General features: G+C 39.5%; 1 protein-coding gene across 1 annotated transcript in view; it reads right to left on the minus strand.

The window, feature by feature from the left end:
* The window catches only part of stim2b (stromal interaction molecule 2b), a 48,388-nt gene that overhangs the window by 11,891 nt on the left and 17,368 nt on the right, over positions 1-19,129 (minus strand). The window contains exon 2 of the mRNA XM_016511356.1: positions 5,059-5,189. Within this exon, the coding sequence (XP_016366842.1) occupies positions 5,059-5,189 (131 nt within the window). The remainder of the gene's footprint in view (positions 1-5,058; positions 5,190-19,129) is intronic.

Raw genomic sequence — 19,129 nt, forward strand, 5'->3', positions numbered from 1 at the left:
GAAGGAAACTTCCACTTCACCGGATGAGTGCGTCTGAGAGAATAAAGAGGACATGTGAAACCGTCATTCAAACCTCAAAAACATCAACAAACACACACACAAACAAACAAACACACACACCTCATAACATAACTTCTGAACTATTCAAAAAGAGTTAATGTTCAAGTCAGTGTTCGGATAACATTAGTTCCCTATCTGTCGGTCACTTTGAGTTATGTCGATGACGACATTAGGGGTCTTACTTGGCAGCCCGAATCCTCTCTGATTAAGAGAAAACGCCAAGGAAATTTGGCTAGTGGATTTTGCATACCTGAGCCACTCCCCGTGCATACGGGTATAAATAGGCGACAGGTGCTTCCACTCATCAGATTTTTGCTTCTGAGCCGAGTGAATGAACACAGTTCGAGATTCACCAGGCGAATTCTCTCTGCTGCTGGAAGAAGAGGCTGTTCTGGGTGGCGTTACGGCACAGTCAGCGGCATCCCTGTTAATTCAGCGATTCCCCTGGGTGCTTCATCTAGAAGAGCACTTTCTGATCACGGACGGCTCGCGTCTTTTTAAAGACGCCGTTTCGTCCGTGTCCTCTTGGTTGCGGTCATTTCCTGTCCTCTGTCGAGAACCACGATCATTGTCTTCGGTGTCTGGGCATCCAGCACGCTGAAGCTGCGTTCATGGATGGTTCATGCGTTCACTGTGAGAGTGTGACCATGGCAGCGCTGCGTTCGCGCCTCTCTCTCCTCACAGGGATGGGAGGGGCTCCCTCTGTCACTACCTGCACTGGCTTCTCTGCCACGAGCAGAGAACCATCGGCTAGTCCTCTGGGCGATCTGAAGTTTGCAGTGAGAGCCTTTTCGCTGGGCCAGTCCCCACGGACCTCTCACCCCTCCCGCAGGAGCTGTTCTGTGCGGCTCCCCGGTGATTCTGCTGTGCCGTCTCACGGCGTGCCCAGCATTTAATTCGGTGTGGCGATAGAGGATCAGATGTCGATCGCAGCATCGGGGGATGGGCGATCATCTTCTGAGGATGAAGATTCGGCGGGGCTGCCCCCCCCCGGGTGTTGTCGCCACTGCCGAATCAGACCCAGAGTGACGGCCATGCTTTCCCGGGTTGCTGTGACCATTGGGCTGGAGACCTGCACACCTACCAGTCCCGAGCCCTTGCGGTGAGATGATTGGTTTCTCGGCACAGGTCGTGGCTCGCGACCATGGCCTGCCCCGGTTCCTTTCTTCCCGGAGGTGCATGAGGAGCTGATGAAGTCATGGACGACCCCGTTTTTTGGCCCGGAAGCCGCTCGTCCACCTCCTCACTACCCTTGATGGTGGGGTGGCTAGGGGGTACGTTGACATTCCCCAGGTGGAGAGTGCGTTGTGGTGCACCTGTGCCTGCAAAATACCGCCACTTGGAGGAATCGTCCTCGTTTCCTGTCCAAAGCCTGTAAGCTGACAGCGGCTCTCACCGTCAAAGCTTACAGTGCTGCGGGCCAAGCAACATCTGCCCTGCATGCCATGGCGATCCTGCAGGTCCACCAAGCCAAGGCACTCAAACAAATGCTCGAGGGTAGTACCGACCCGGGGTTGATGCAGGAGCTGCACTTGGCGACCGACTTCGCTCTCCGGGCGACGAAGGTCACGGCGCGGTCCACACTTGTGGCCCAAGAGCGCCATCTATGGCTCAGCCTTGCTGAGATGAGTGACGTCAACAAAGTGCACTTTCTTAACACTCCTATCTCCCAGGCTGGGCTATTCGGCGACGCTGTCGAGAACTTCGCCCAGCAGTTCTCGGCAGTACAGAGGCAGACTGAGGCTATCCAGCACATCCAGCCCCGGAGTGATTCTCCACCTGCCACAGTTCCGCAGCAGGCCACGCCTCAGCCTGCCCATTGCCGAGGGTGCCCTCCTGCGGCTGCTTCGCCCCGTGCTAAGACCATGCCGGTGTGTCAAGCCTTGCTTGCTAAGTCCTCCAGGAAGATGACGAGGCGGCCCTGACACAGACAGCCCAGAGATGTGAGGAACTGCTTCTCTTCCGGAGATGACGATGAGAGCGCCACTCCTTCCCCCGGAAGAGGGCCGGATGGAGAATCTTTTGTTTCATTTGTTCTGTTCCGTTGCTGGCCCAAGGGTAACCACATTCTCAAACAAAGAGCAGTTTGCTTTTCCTCTGGGCCATCAGGCTCCTGGGTTGACAGTGAGCGACGCGCTGCCTTCTCACTCTCGCCCACGACACCCACTATTGCCAGCGGCCAAGCGATTGCAGTTCGGGGACACAATGCCTTCCCATGCATGGGACACGTGGAGCCCTGCCGTGATGAGCCAGAACACGGTGCTTTCTGGGCTGTCCAGCACGACTTCCCACCGCTGCACCACTGCGGGTATGTCGATTGTCCCTTTGGTGCCACTCGCACGGAGTTTGGGGGCGTGGCTCATGCTGCCCAACCCGTCCCGCTGGCTCATTCGGACAGGCGACCCCCCCCCAGGTTCAGCGGCGTCCTCATGACTTTGTCGGGCATGGCTGTAAAAGATCCTCCCCTTCGGGCTTTCCCTGTCCCCCCCCCCCCCCCCCGGCATCAGGATCCTCAACTATCCCCAGCATGGCCCGCTCGTGAGAACAGTTGTTATCACAGGGACCTAGTGATCCGGCAACTCAGCCAGTGGGGACTTTGGGTCAACTGGGAAAAGAGCGAGCTCTCCCCCGTGCAGAGAATCTCTTTTTACAGTATGGAGTTAGACTCTGTGAGTATGACGGCGCGTCTCACCAACAAGCGTGCCCAGTCTGTGCTGAACTGCCCGAGTTCACTTTCAGAGGCTCCTGGGTCATATGGCATCCGCAGCCGCAGTCACACCGCTTGGACTGCTGCATATGAGACCACTTCAGCACTGGTTACACTCCCGAGTCCCGAGATGGGCATGGCGCCATGGTACAGTTCGCGTGACCATCGTGCCAACATGTTGCCACTCATTCAGCCCCTGGATGGACCTTGTCTTTCTACGGGCCAGAGTGCCCTTAGAACAAGTGTCTCGGCATGTTGGTGTCACGACGGATGCCTCCAGTGCAGGCTGGTGCGCTACATGCAACAGGCAGGCAGCCTCAGGGTTCTGGACAGGGTCTTGACTGCTTTGGCACATCACTGCCTCGAGTTGCTGGCAGTGCTACTAGCCTTGTGGCGGTTCCGGCCGCTGCTGCTTGGCAAGCACGTGTTGGTCCGCACAGTCAACACTGCGACCGTTTCATACATCACGGTTGTCTACGATCACGTCGCATGTCACAACTCGCCCGCCATCTCCTCCTCTGGAGTCAGACGCAGCTCAAGTCACTGCACGCCATCCACATTCCGGGAGAGCTCAATCGTGCAGCCGACGCGCTCTCACGACAGCTCACGTTCCCCGAAGAATGGCGACTCCATCCCGAGATGATCCGGCTGATCTGGAGTTGATTCGGGGAAGCCCAGGTAGACCTGTTGCTTCTCATGAGTCCTCGCACTGCCAGTTGTATGACTCCCTGACCAAGGCCCCCTCGGCACGGACGCACTGGCACACAGCTGGCCTCGGGCTTTATGCAAGTATGTGTTTCCCCCAGTGAGCCTTCTCGCACAGACCCTGTGAAAACTCTACCAAAATAAACATTTTCCACTTTTTTTTTAACTGTCTGTAGCTCAAAATTAGGCTAATTTTGAGCTACAGACAGTTAAAAAAATGTAAATGTTAAAAATAAATTAGTATATATAATCTGAACCCCATAGAGAATCTATGGGGTATTGTCAAGAGGAAAATGATAAACAAGAGACCAAAAAATGCAGATGAGCTGAAGGCCACTGTCAAAGAAACCTGGGCTTCCATACCACCTCAGCAGTGCCACAAACTGATCACCTCCATGCCACGCCGAATTGGGGCAGTAATTAAAGCAAAAGGAGCCCCTGCCAAGTATTGAGTACATGTACAGTATATGAACATACTTTCCAGAAGGCCAACATTTCACTAAAAATGTTTTTTTTATTGGTTTTATTTTATTGGTTTTTGTTAAATGTGAGCCAAAATCATCACAATTAAAAGAACCAAAGACTTAAACTACTTCAGTCTGTGTGCATTGAATTTATTTAATACACGAGTTTCACAATTTGAGTTGAATTACTGAAATAAATGAACTTTTCCACGACATTCTAATTTATTGAGATGCACCTGTATATACTAATTCATTTTTAACATTTAAAGCTTATATTAAATTAACAATGTGCCATGAACAAACATGAATTAACTATTAATTTTATGAATAATTAAGTTAACTTAGGATTAATAAATTAGTAAAAATGTTCATTGCTCATTGTTCATGACAATATAAATGAAAATAATCTTATGATAAACTGTCATAATAAGAAAAAGAAGAATACATTTTATTCATAAAGTGCTTTTCCAAAGCGCAAGTTAATAATAAATAAATAAATAAATAATATTGTAATTCCACATAAATAATCATATGGCTGTAGATTCATTTTATTTAAAAAATAATTTTGTTTTGTTAGAACATAATAAATCTAAACACCTTCTGTGAGACAAAATGGCAATTAGCATTCAGAGTCACGTAAATCATGTCACAGACAAGATTATATTTAACTGGCACAGAATGTGTTGCATGTATAGATCACGTTCAGGAAGCCATGCATATTGAAGTGACATGATAACATGCCTATTATACCATGCAAAAAGCCATTAACATATTTAAAACAAATTATATACAAATCCTATATGAATATGCATGGATTTACACACCAAATCATCATATAGACACCAAAACACACACACATAGTAATGTAGTAGCCCTATGGGAGAAGTGCTCATATGTCAATAGTCTCTTCTTGCAGGCAAGAACCAATGTCAACTTTGCCCTTTGAGGTCCCCGGTAGGTCTAAGCTTTGCTGACCTGTTTTTAAGCCCCCCGACCCCCTCACAAAATGCATGCACACATACAGAAACATGTCCACACACTCCAACACATGTTTTATTATATTAAATAAAATGCAAGTATTAAGGAAAAGCCGTTTTTAAGGTCTAAACAACATATGCTCACCTCTACACTCTCATTCACTTCAATTCCTCCATCGTTGTCGTCATCTAGCTGCTTGTGAATGTGCCGAAGTGCCTCTAAACTGAAGCGGTCGGCTTCATTCATACATGGAGGGATGACTGTCAAACACGGGTCTGCAGGGAGAGACACACAATTACCCTTTGTCCAGCTAAACTCAGCTTTAAACTTCTGCTTTTCTATGTAGTTCAATGCAAGTTTATTGCATATCCAGACAGACAACTGATGATAATTATTATTTATGGCAATTTTAAGGTCTTAAATGCCTGTCAACAAGACTTTCTATTGTTGATTAATAAATAATAATATTACTCATCAAGTTTTTATCCTGTCTAACTGTCTGTACGTGCAAGCATGTGCATGTCTGGGCATCTGTAGGGCTCTGTTTACGGTGGTGTGCTTTCACCGGTCTTGACACGCTTATTAGGTTGCAGGCTGTTGATATGGCAAATGGTGCTGGTATTCGTTTGGATCACATCCTTGCTCTTATTTAAGAGAAGACGTGTGAGGAAAGAAGAATCAATCCAGTTTTAACAAAACTATTACTGGAAAAGAGCCCTGATTGGATGAAACATCACACATCACTGAGGAGCCCAGAAACATTTTCCCAGAGACAGACGCATTACACAAAAATAGCCCCACATATATGCTCTCCTTAAAATATTAAGGCAGCTGTATCTGCTTGCATAAAGACAAATGTATACTATATGAGAAGAGTGTGATGTTAGGCAAGAAAAAAAGAAGAATTTTAATTTTTGAGTGATTTATCCCTTTAAGTAGGACTAAACTACATATGAAGAGTTCATTTGCAAAAAACACACAAAAAAAAACATAACTGATAACTCAGATAATTCAAAAATCATGTTTTTTGTTGTTGTTGTTATTGTTTTTTTATCTTGCATTCCAATTAATATCAATCAAAATTTGGACTGTTTTGATTAAATAATAATAACTAAAAAAAATAAAAATACAGCTAACTAACACAATAAAAAGATCCCCAAAAAGAGTTATCTGTTTTTGTAAATAAACTCTTCATATCTATATGCAATTTCATAATTCTATTGTCTTATATGGTTAGAAATATGGTTAAAGTGTACTGTTGATTTTACTGAGAAGCATATTTGGTAAACCAAAAATATAATTTAAGGTCATTTCTACTGAAACTTGAAAGTCCTGTATTCAAAAATATTTCTAATGACACATGATGAAGTTGCAATTTAGTACATTTAAAGTATATTTAATGTATATAAAAGTATACTCTACAGTTAAAATTATAAGCAACTTTACATGTGCTTTAGTATGTTAGTCAACACATCTAAATAAGAGTACTTCTTTACATAACAACAAAAGAAAATGAAAACAATGATTTAAAGTGTACTTTAAAGTAAAACATTTAATTTGAAATTACAAAGTGCAGTTTTTAAAAGTGTGATAAGAAACAGTCATTAAAGAATGCTCTCTTTAAGTACACCTAAGAAGCCTCTTATTTCAATAATATTATTTTATCTGCAAGTATTTTATAAGATATTTAAGATTTGATATACATTAACATGTGCACATTCAGTACAATTAAGCACTTTTTTTTAAAGGTTGGCACTCTGAGCTGAGGGTCCCCAGACACCAGTTTGAAACACGTTAACTGAATAAAAAGCAGAGAGCTACTGTATCACCAACAAAAGTGACTGAAGTCCTTCCTTTTATGGCTGAACAACCTCAAAATTCTGCTAAACAAAGTTAAACAAAAGAAGGTCTTCTCTTAGTATTTGCATTATGCCTTGCATGTGTTCCCCCATCTGATTGCATAATCATATTTGTGTACCAGATGTCCCTGTCCACACTTATTTCCATGTGTGGTTTTTTGCATAAAACTCACTTGTGCTGATGGGTGACATCACAGGAACACTGTGACCAGAAGAAATGCCTAACAATTACAAATGCTGCAAGACAAACAGCGGAGTCCACACAGAATTTGGGATTGTATAAAAAAAATGGAAATAAAATGTTTCTAGATTGTGAAAAATGAAAACTAATTTGCATGACCATCAGGTTTCACACACACAAAGTTAATGCATCTGTCACAAAAGGCATTTTGTAATTTGTGTCAACTCTTCTGTAAAATTGTATGCTGATCATATGAAATGACAAATTGTATTAAATTAAAAAAGTGGCAAAAATCTAAACAGAAGCATTTCCACTAGTAGTCTCATACTTTCGTAGTCCACTGTATGCATCATTAAAAGGAATAAAAACAGAACACTTTTAACAGCATATTCAGATCAGCAAAGAAAACAAAAAGACTGCTGATGATGTGCAGGTCACTTTTCATTCAGATGACATTAGTAAACTTACTACAAAGCTCCCCTAGCACATACAGCATGTGGCAGGAAGTGACACGGTGAGGGGGAGAATAAACACAACCAAGTAGCAAAAATAGTTCTGGAGAACAAAATGAGTGAGTGTAAAATTAGGACACGCAAAGTTATAAATTGATTTTTGTTTCCAGTTGTCAGGAACTGGTTTATCTAAATGACAAAGAACAGTATGGGCCTCCATGAGAAATATATACACACATACACAAACTCCTTAAATGAAGGCACGAGTTACAGATAAAAGATGAACCGCCACTTGCTAAAACATTCTTTCCATGAAATAAAGGGAAAAGTAACTCTCAAACAATCTTCAAAAGCCACTTTTAACTCAAGCTATACGAATGACAAGCCACACATCCCCTCTGATCAATTATTTTTCAGGATATTTTTAATGGTGAAGGAAATCAGTTGCAGTTCTATTTGAAAAGTCACCCAAAAAAAAAGAGGTTAGTATATAAATGCCACATCCAAGAGCGATCAATGTCTATACATAAATAAATATAGCATAAAAAAAAAGAAAAAGAAACGTCTCTTTTTCAGGATACTGTATTTATTATTATTGTATAATTAATATTGTATAATTGTGTACTGTATTTTAATAAAATAATACATTATTTATTCAAACTACTAAATAATAAGCATGCTGATACACTCTCAAATGTAATTTGAGAGTGTATCAGCACTTAAATTGCATAGAAATTTGAACACCCTCAAATGTAATATTTGTACTTTATTCACCCACTAAAATAATACCTTTTCTCAAAGATGTGTGGCCCCTTTAATCTAACTGGTAATTACAGAATTGCAAGAGAGAAGCGGCGTGTAAAGTAAATGCATACTGTGAGAGATACGATATGTGCTTGGGACACTTGGATTACAAATGGATGTCTCGCTCGGACAGGAGAAGGCACTAGGCCTGGGCGATAAAACGGTATCGATATTTATCGACGGCACACCGTCATTGATAACGATATAAAAAATGTTCGATATAGTGCACGATATAGGCACGTACTATGAGTGATGCAGACAGCTCACACAAACACATGCTGAATTGAGTGCTGTGCCTGCCTGTGATGAGGAGATTGTGAATAAAAACATTAATATTAGTCGAATTTAAAATAAACATTTGCATTTGAATGCAAAAATGGTACAATCGAATGTTAGGAGTGCGTTCCAGAAAAGGAGACAGAGCTTGTGTGCCATTACAGTAGGAATGTGCAGATTGAAGCTGAAACTCAAGACATGAGTGACTAACCACCAATGCAGAGGGAGACTGAGTCTTAATTAGAGCAGATACTTATCTATGATTGTATAAGCAACACTGAAGATCAGTTTTTGCGCTAGGAGAAGAAAAGAGAGCAGTGTGCAATCATGAGAGGGAGAAGAACCACACATCATCCGTTTGTGTTTGCAGATGATGTGTAGAGATAATAGTCACACATGCTGTTGACTAACTGACAGTCAAAAAGTCGAAGGGGTCACAGCAAGTCGACTAAGGCCAGGCAACTCTCAATGGACCCTTTTTTTTTACAGATTGTGATGATGCATTTCAACGGTCATCAGCATCATAAATCTTGTTTGGTTTATATATATATGTACATTTATAACACTATTATCATATTACAAAAAAAAAAAAAATTCATATTGTGTCCTTTGCAAGAAAAATGTAGTAGGTTTTTAATTTACAACAACAGCTGGAAATCAATGACAACTCAAATGACAACATATGATGCAAAACATTACTGGGTGTTTATTCAATTCCAAGTTGAATTTCCAACCTGTTCTAACTGATGATTTCAAGATTATTCATATACAGCTAGCTACATAAAGTTAATGCAGTGACATTTAAAGAAACAATCTGTGACAACAATATTCAATTTTTAAAGAAAGAAAGAAAGAAAGAAAGAAAGAAAGAAACTATGCAAGATCAATGGTTGTAAGATTTAGTCCTATAAACATTTAAAATAGTGGCACAACAAGTAATCGTCTAAAAAGTGCGTTACAATGTGTGAACCGCTGGTTTAGGTGTTACTTGTGTTTGCATACATTAGAGGAAACCTGTACATTGAGAACAGTGAATATAGAGTGTCTGGTGGTCTCATCCTGAAATGAAATGGGGCAAACAAGCAATAGGCCTACTGTAGATCACTGCCAAAACATACACACTGTGTGAACAGTAGTCTAAATATAAAAACGCATGCCTTGTTAACATTTGTTTACAATGAAAGCATTTGGTTATTGTGATATTTGCATTTCTGTTGACATTGGCACTATATTTCTTCAGCAAATATCATAAGAGAGACAGCTCTTGTCAAACAGTTTTTTATTAATCTGACTTCTCAAAACAGCGTCATCATGAATATTGTAAGTAGGCAACCCTCTCAACTTCATGTTTAAGAACTGTGAGTTCCTGTTTGTTTGGAACCACTTCCTGCGACCTCTCCCACAGGTTCTCTAGAATGCCACCACCACAAACATGACTTTTAGCAGTTAAGCAGGGAAAGACATCATCAAATATGATCAACAATAGTACTAGAGCAGTGTGGTATAGCTCTATTACACTGGCATAACCAGACCTTTAAAAATCTCCACAGTTTTACTCCTTTTTCAAATTTCCATTTCAGCTTTACAAAAGGCATACATCCAGGAATTTCTGAACAAATTTTCCCCAAGAGCATCTGGGCTTTATTTTCAAGTTGTTGAAGAAGTTTTGCCACTCATCCAATGACTTCATCAGTGGTCTGATGGAAAGTAGCCCTCAAACTTTGATGAGATTGAGAAGGTAAAGATGGTGCAACAGCATTGTAAGCAGCTGATTATATTTCAGTGAGAATATGGCAGTGTCGTGTCTACATGGGAAAAACTGAATGACAAACATCTTATATGGACACAAGTGTATTTGCAGTAGATCAAATTAACTGATAAAACTCCACTATAGCACGTACAGCATTGCAGCATGTTATGACAGCACACACCTCGCTCACTGTCCACAGAGCTGACGTGGAGCTGACGTGAGTACGATGGATTTAACCTTTGACCACATCCGAGGCGCCACTGGAATAATTAGGTCTTCAGTCTATCCACAATCAATTAGCCGAACAGAGTTAAAGCGGAAGCGCAGCACATAACACAGCTACAGAATGTGTAACTCTAGCAGTTTGTGAAGCCGGATAAGTGGCCCTTGAGAACACACCTGTTTTTGGGGAGCCTGCAGAGCTGGATTACAACTAACCTCAAAGCATACGCTGACTCATCTAGCACTTCAGCCCACTTTACCCAAAATGCAAAGTAAAATCTCCAAAAAAAGGTGACTTGATTTACTATTTCTCACTGAGCACTGCTTCAAAAATATAGCTGCATAAAAATATAATATATGTGACCCTGGACCGCAAAACCAGTCTTAAAGGCACAATATGTAAGATTTTCGTAATAAAATATCCAAAAACTACTTGCACAGTGTGATATATTTCATGCAGTTGTGCATTTATGTTATACCAAAAGTTCCCAAGGATTTGAAAATCCAGAGAAATTCCCATTTTAAATAATGACTCGTCTCTGGTCATTGATGATCAATGACGTAATATCCACATATCCCCAGTTTACGCTTGTAGAAACTATGGCAACTCAAATGCTGCTGTTCAGTTAACGTTAAACTAAATACATTACGGCTGTCGCAAATAAAATGAAAAGTGTTGACTGTAGCATTAAATTTAGATCTGCTCAATGTTGCGCCATGATATTTTACGCATTTGTAAAGTGTTGCGCATTATAACCAATCACACACGAGTGTGTTGAGCTTATGAATGCAATGGCCAATCAGAGGCGTTCAGATGAGTTTTTTGTTCACTGCACGCCTCGCTGACTGAATTAAGCTCTCACGCGAATTCTCTCATTATAGACAACAAAGTGCGGATGTACGTATGATGTAAGAGATTCATTCATAAAACCGTGTACAGACAGCTTTACTGATTATAAGGAGAGTTTTTTGAGAGTGCTTAAACTCGCGCTAGACTTAAGTCAGTCATAATGTTCTTTCACAATATAAATGTTCTTTGCTCTCATTCTCGGTGTAATTTATTCTCTGTTTGAATAACTGTGCAAAGTGCAATTAATAAAAAAAAACAATTATTACCTCATCCGTGAACATCCTCCTTCATAGCGTCATCAAGCTTCGCCTTTGTTATTGTTTTGAAAATGTGACCTCTAGTGGCGAAAACTTACATATTGTGCCTTTAAGGGTCAATTTTTCGAATTTGAGATTTATACATTATCTGAAAGCTGAATAAATAAGCTTTCCATTGATGTATGGAAATATTTGGCTGAGATACAACTATTTGAAAATCTGGAATCTGAGGGTGCAAAAAATCTAAATATTGAGAAAATCGCATTTAAAGCTGTCCAAATTAAGTCCTTACCAATGCAAATTACTTATCAAAAATTAAGTTTTTATATATTTACGGTAGGGAATTTACAAAATATCTTCATGGAACATGATCTTTACTTAATATCCTAATGATTTTTCGCATAAAAGAAAAATTGATAATTTTGATGCATACAATGCATTTTTGGCTATTGCTACAAATATACCCCTGCTACTTATGACGGGTTTTGTGGTCCAGGGTCACATATGAGTATATATACTACCATTCAAAAGTTTGGAGTTTTTAATTTGAAACTTATTCATGTGATGGCAAAGCTGAATTTTCAGCACCCATTACTCAAGTCTTCTGTGTCACATGATCCTTCAGACATCAGTCTAATATGTTGATTCAGTGCTCAAGAAACTTTATTATTACATCTACATCTTATTAATGTTGAAAACAATTGTGCTGCTTAATATTTTGTGAACAACAATTTTTTCTGGATTCGCTGACGAATATAAAGTTGCTACAAAAGAACAGCATTTATTCAAATTTTAAATAAATGTCAAAAAATCTGTATTGTACGTATTTACTATATATATATATATATACTGTATAGTATTGATACTTGCTGTGAAGCTGTGATAGGAGAAAAACATGGTTCATTATAAGCTGATATTACACTAGGTGTAGGTGTAAAAGCATTTTGAGGAATACTGGGTCTGTTAACAGAGAAAGTGATCTCTGTCACATTGCCTACTGTAGACAAAGTGTTGAGAGGCCCTCGTTGAAGTTAGAGATAAAAAAAAAACTGAGTGTGCCAATGTGACATTCATTTTTCACTACTGCTTTCAATGGTTTTTGAGTTGGTTGTTTTTCTAGTGACCGAGAAGTGACAGCTTTTTTCTTCATAGAACACACCCCTTTCTAAAGACTCTGTGTCAGTCTGTTTTGGGTTTCTTTTCAAAGTGAAGATGTAAGACCTGCAGAGTAACAGACTCTCCCTCACTCTCTCTGACCCTGAAGAAGAGGGAAAGTCCCTGAAACCAGAGGCTGCTGCTATTCCTTTCATCCGGCATATCCCTTCATCTCCTCACCCATGAACAGCACTACTTTAAGCTTTCATAATACATGTCATTCATATGAATCTCCCTCTATTCTCAAGTGTTTGTGTGGTCAACAGCATAACACAGCATAAGGCTTAAATCAGTTTAGTTTTTTGTAGTCAGAACAGCATAAATACATAAATAAATACATGAGTGAGTGAGTGAGTGAACGAACAAGTCAGTGGTTTTGGACATAAAAGCATAAGCATGAATGTGTAAAAAGTCCCTGTCTGTATGTTCTCTCATGTGTCTTCAAGAATTTAAAGGATTAGTTCACCCAAAAATTACAATTTACTCATTCCCAGGCCATCCAAGGTCTAGATGGGTTTGTTTCTTCATTGGAACAGATTTGGAGAAATTTGGCATTGCATGCTTACCAGTAGATCCTCTGCATTAAATGGGTGCTGTCAGAATGTCTTATAAAGTGAAAAGCTGCATGTTTGTAAGAAACAAACCCTTTATGAAGGCATTTTAACTTTAAACCAACATATGAGTCCAAACCGGTTTAAAAAATAACAGCATATGCTGGTTAGGTATTTTTTGAAGCATGGCATCTGGTTTGAGCTGGTTATGAGCTGGTCCTGAGTAGGAGTTAGTTGCTTAGAACCAGCACATAACCAGCTCATGACCTGCTGTCATGCTTCAAAACATACCTAACCAGCATATGCTGTTTTTTCAGCAGGGAAAATCTAATAATAATGCTTTCTCCAGTGAAAAATCCCATCCCGTTTTGTCCTTTTACATCAAAACACTGTTTTTGCTTGTAAACTATACTTGATCTATGCATATTTCGTCTCCTGATTCAGACGAGTTTACTTTTTCCACTGGAGAAAGCAAAGTCTTAACAATGGATTTGTTTGTGACTGGAGTCATATCAATTGTTTGTGTACTACTGTGATTTTCATTTGATGTTTGAACTCTCATTCTGACGGCACACATTCACTGCAGAGGATCTTTTTAGCGAGCAAATGATACAATGCTACATTTTTCCAAATCCGTTCAAACTTCAAACAAATTCATCTTGGATTCTTGGATGGCATGAGAGTGAGTAAATCTTCAGCACATTTTCATTTTTTGTGAACTATTCCTTTAACGCCACGGCACGCTATCAGCATGAACACCAGCCAGTTTTCCATACAGACAGCTACTCTCCAGTGTTGTCTGAGAAAGACTCTTGGCATCGTGTTGATGCCTGACGCTTCCATAATTACTAAAGCAATCGAAGTAGATAAACCTGATACAGATGTTTTATCAAACAGATCTGATTTCATCACTTGCAAAATGACAGCGTGGACAGTGGACATTTGAGACATACTGACAAAGCTATAAATAAAGAAAAGAATGAACAGTGACTAATGTAAGATGACCTTTAGGAGAGGAAAGCAGGAGAAATTACACTGAGCCACTTCACTAGTACTTTAGTCAAGAAAATATCTCAAGGATCCCCATAATATGCATTTGTGGACTGTGTGCATTCTGTGTGAATGTGGGGCAGATCAAGGGCATGTAATCTAGGGACCACAGCTGGACTAATGGGTGTAATATTCTGCTCTGTAGTGGGTCTTAGCACCTCCATGTCGTTCCCTTTTTAGCATCATGCCAATGGATGTCACAGCTAAGCGTTTGGCATGTGAGGCTCCCCGATGCGATACCTGTGTGATATATCATTCTAAATATATTACAATCACAAATCATCTGGGTTATGAGCCATTCAGAAATGAACTGAGAATTCCACTGAAACTGCAAATTATATTCAAGAATTTGAATTGAATTTGAATTGAGTTAGCAAACAGTATGCAAAATCATAATTAGAATTTTAAGTAGAATTTAAGTAGAATTAAAATAAAAGCATATTTAAAAAATGTATAACTACTAGTTTAGTCTAGTTTTTATTAAGTATTTATTTTTTCCGTTATGAATTACCATACATATAAACATACAGTTATTGTCAGCACCGATATCCTTGTGGGCCGCGCCGACACTGACAAAAGTCCAAAATCTGAAGCTAATCAGTGCTCGTTCAAGTAAATGATGATCGCATTGTGTGAACTGTCACAAGATGTGACCTGAGTGAAGTCCTAATGCACCGCTGGTGCCAGAGAAATATTTAACAGACTAAATAACTTGGACCTGTTTGCGACTTTTCTAGTGTGAAATGTGTTTTGACTGGAAATGACATCAGCGACAGCCTACAGCCAATGAGAGAGCAAGATTTTTTCCTCTTTTTTTCCCCCCTGTAAATCAGCACATAGACAACCTGGATCGCAAGCTTCTTGCATGCTACCGTTTTCATTTGGAGGAATTCCAGTCTCGAGCCAGAAGCATGATCTCACATCTTCATGCATCACATTTCACGCATGTGTTTTGCAAATAAGACAGAGTTGTCAGCGAATACTAGTGAAATAGTGTTTAATGTGTGACCCCAAGTCACCAATCCGTTGTGTAATGTGCAATCCGCAGCAACTTTATGATACCCAAAACAGTTATGTAGTGTGATAAAAACAGTGATCTGATGACGAAATCAAGTGTAACGTATGGAGGGCATAAGTTTGTACAGTATGTCTGCATTATACTGTGTAGAAACTGAGACACGAGAAAATCAATGAGAAGCACAAACAAAATCCTTGCATAAAGACATGGCCAGGTGGCGAGCCAAATAAACAGAAATAAACAAGGAGGATGTTGATTTCTCTTAATCTGGCTCACCACCTGTCCATGTCCAGGATTTTGTTTGCACTTGCATCGATTCTCTAATGTCTTCTTTACAAAATGTCTGTTTTCACTGGAGTCCATTTATATGGAGTCCAGTCAGCACGTAAAGTGAAATGCATGCCATCACCTTGTGAAAGCAGCTAGTATGTACAGACCAGACTAGAAGTGACAAGTAAACCTCACAACACAGCCACATGCACCAGATAACAAAGAACTCCTTCAGTTCTTCTAAAGAATGGCCCAAAACAAGCTGCACAATCCAGCTCAATAAAGTGACCTACATTTCCATTGGGCACAATTTTCTGCATGAACTGAGATGCATGACTTCGGATAATTGTTTCAGTTCATTAAAACATTACCCGTGCCATTTTATTCACAAAAGAGGCCTTTCTGGCCTTAGACAAGCACAACAGAGTCTGGAGACCCATCAGAGACACATGAGTGTGTGTGGATCTTAAAGGCTTTATTCACGAGGATCCTACAGACTTCATCTGGAGATTGTCTAAAGGCAGGATTCAAAAGTGGGTTTTCTCAGTGATGCCATAGAAAGAACCATGTTTTGATTCGCCAAAGAACCTTTCAGTGAACAGTTCTTAAAATAACCATTTTTAAAACATTTTAATAATCTGAAGAAACTTTTTCCATAAAGAACCTTTTTTGGAATGGAAAGGTTCCATGGAAAGGCTCTTCACAGAGACATAGATGCTAATGAAGAACCTTTATTTTTAAGTTTGTAAAGTAACCACATAAACACCCAGATAACCCAAATAAATGCATAGCAATGCACTAAAAAAAACTCTTACCACACAGCCAATCCACAACAGCCTAGTACCATGGTGGTGTGTTTTGCATGGCTAACCACACACATTTTTAACATTAACTGTAAAGAGAAGTATATAAACGTATTCTTGGTTGCACACAAACTACCTGGTACTACTTTATATCAGGGGGCCTTAACTACTATGTACTTACATTTAAATGAATCATTTGGTACAATGCACTTATTGTGTACATACATGTTTTACATTGTATTTTTATTTTTAAAAATATCTGCATAATTACATCAGTAATTAATTTGTGTAATTACATTTATAATTACACTTTTGACCCATCCATTACACCTTAACCCACACTTAAACCTACCCATACCACCAAATCTGTCTCTCTCTAACCTTATCCGTATCCCACCTTAATAGCAGCAAAAGTGTACTTATTGTGTTCTTATTGTATTGCAAAACTTATTTTTTGATGTAAGTATATAGTAGTTAAGGCCACCTAATATAAAGTGGGACCAACTACCTTATTTTCAATTGAATCATTGTGTTATTTGGCCTGGAGCTCTATAGCATAACAGAAGCATGTGTTTGTGTCTGTGTGTATTAATATAGACCCTGAGGGGTTCAATTAATTACCCCAAGTGAGAATAGTGTCTAGGTCATAATCTGACGACAGGAAGCAGACATGCAGAATATTCCCAAACTGTGACTGAGTAACCAAAGGAATGAATGGCATCTAGTGTTCCATCTGAGCAGACGAGTGTGACTGTATTCCATTAGGTCTAATCGGAAAGAATGATCAGATAGACGGTCTAGATTATGACGTCTAGTTCTAGCATCCAAGTTTAGACTGGGATCAGTTGTCTTTTGATAATATTATGCTTGAGAATGTGAATGTAATGTTTTAGACACTTAATTGCATGCTATTTACAATTAAATACCCACTTGAGTAGGACTTAAGTACATCTTTATTAGGGGTGTAATGATACACGTATTCGTATTGAACCGTTCGGTACACATTACAAACCGAACGATTTGTCGGACTAATCCTATTACATATGGAAACTAAAAGAGCTTTAAGTGTGTGAAATATAATGTTCTCAGTGCCACTGCACTCAACAAGGCAGCCCAAACGACGTAACAGGCAATGTGCTGTCTGCCCCGTGATAACCTCTTCTTGCAAGGGTGCTTCAAAAGACGATGATTTTGTATCGACGATATCCAGAGATATTGTCAAAAACAACAAATATTGGCAATATTAAGAGGATTTGGCATTTCCAATTAATGTAGACCTTTTTATTAGGACTATTATTATTATTATTATTATTATGAAGTTACTTTTATTATTAAATTAAAATTACAACTAGATTGAAAAGTTTGTAGACAAACTTTAAGTTGGCTTGAAAAAGCCTAGCTAGAAAGTTTGAAACCGTTTTAAAAGCTTGCAGTCTGAAAGTTTTCCGTTTGAAGTAGTTTGAAAGTTAAAATAGTTATTATTATTAGTAATTAATAGTAATAGCATTATTAGCATGTTACTAGCATGGTGTTAACATTTTTAGCATGATTAGCAAGCTACTAACATGTTGATAGCATGATTAGCATGTTACTAGCATGGTGCTATCATTTTGTTAACATTATTAGCAAGTTACTAGCATGTTTCTAGCATGTTGTTATCATGATTACCAAGTTACTAGCATGTTGTTAATATGATTAGCAAGTTATTTGCATGTTGCTATCATGATTCTAGCATGATTAGCATGTTACTAGCATGATTCTAGCATAATTAGCATGTTACACGCATGTTTCTAGCATGTTTAACAAGTTGCTAGCATGTTTCTAGCATGATTATCAAGTTTACTAACATGTTGTTAACATGATTCTAGCATGCTTAACAAGTTACTAGCATGTTAACATTATTAGCCAGTTGCTAGCATGTTGTTAACATGATTAGCAAGTTAATAGCATGTTGCTAGCATGATTAACATGTTACTAGCATGATTCTAGCATGATTAGCATGTTACTAGCATGTTTCTAACATTTTTAACAAAGTTGGTAGCATTTTGTTAGCATGTTTAACAAGTTGCTAGCATGTTTCTAGCATGACTGACATGTTACTAGCATGGTGTTAGCATTTTGTTAGCATGATTAGCAAGTTTACTAGCATGTTGCTAGCATGATTCTAACATGATTAGCATGTTACTAGCATGATTCTAACAGGATTAACATGTTACTAGCATGATGCTAGCATGTTTCTAGCATGATTAGCGCGTTACTAGCATGGTGTTTGCCTTTTTTAACATGATTAGCAAGTTAGTAGCATGTTTCTAGTATGATTAGCATGTTACTAGCATGTTGTTAGCATGATTAGCAAGTTACTAGCATTTTGTTAGCATTTTTAACATGTTACTAGCATTTTTCTATGCTAATCCAGCTAAAACCAGTTGATTCAGTAAAAAAACAGCTAAAAACCAGCTAAGACCAGCCTGGCCTGCTAAAAAAGTGGTCAAAACCACTTTAAAACCAGTTCAACCCAGTCAATCAGCTTAGGCTGGTTTTAGCCGTTTTTTCAGTAGGGGGTTGTTAAGCTTTGCTATAGCAATAGACAGCTTAAATACACCATAAATCTTAGTGTATAAAAGTTTTCACCCCCTCAATGAAAGTCTATGGGATTTTAGGTGGTTCTGATAGTCGAAAACCGTAAGCCGGATCAGTTAGAAAAGATATAGCAACCC

This window comes from Sinocyclocheilus rhinocerous, unplaced genomic scaffold, assembly GCF_001515625.1.
Source record: "Sinocyclocheilus rhinocerous isolate Xijiao unplaced genomic scaffold, SAMN03320098_v1.1 scaffold611, whole genome shotgun sequence".
In the NCBI taxonomy this organism is placed as follows: domain Eukaryota; kingdom Metazoa; phylum Chordata; class Actinopteri; order Cypriniformes; family Cyprinidae; genus Sinocyclocheilus; species Sinocyclocheilus rhinocerous.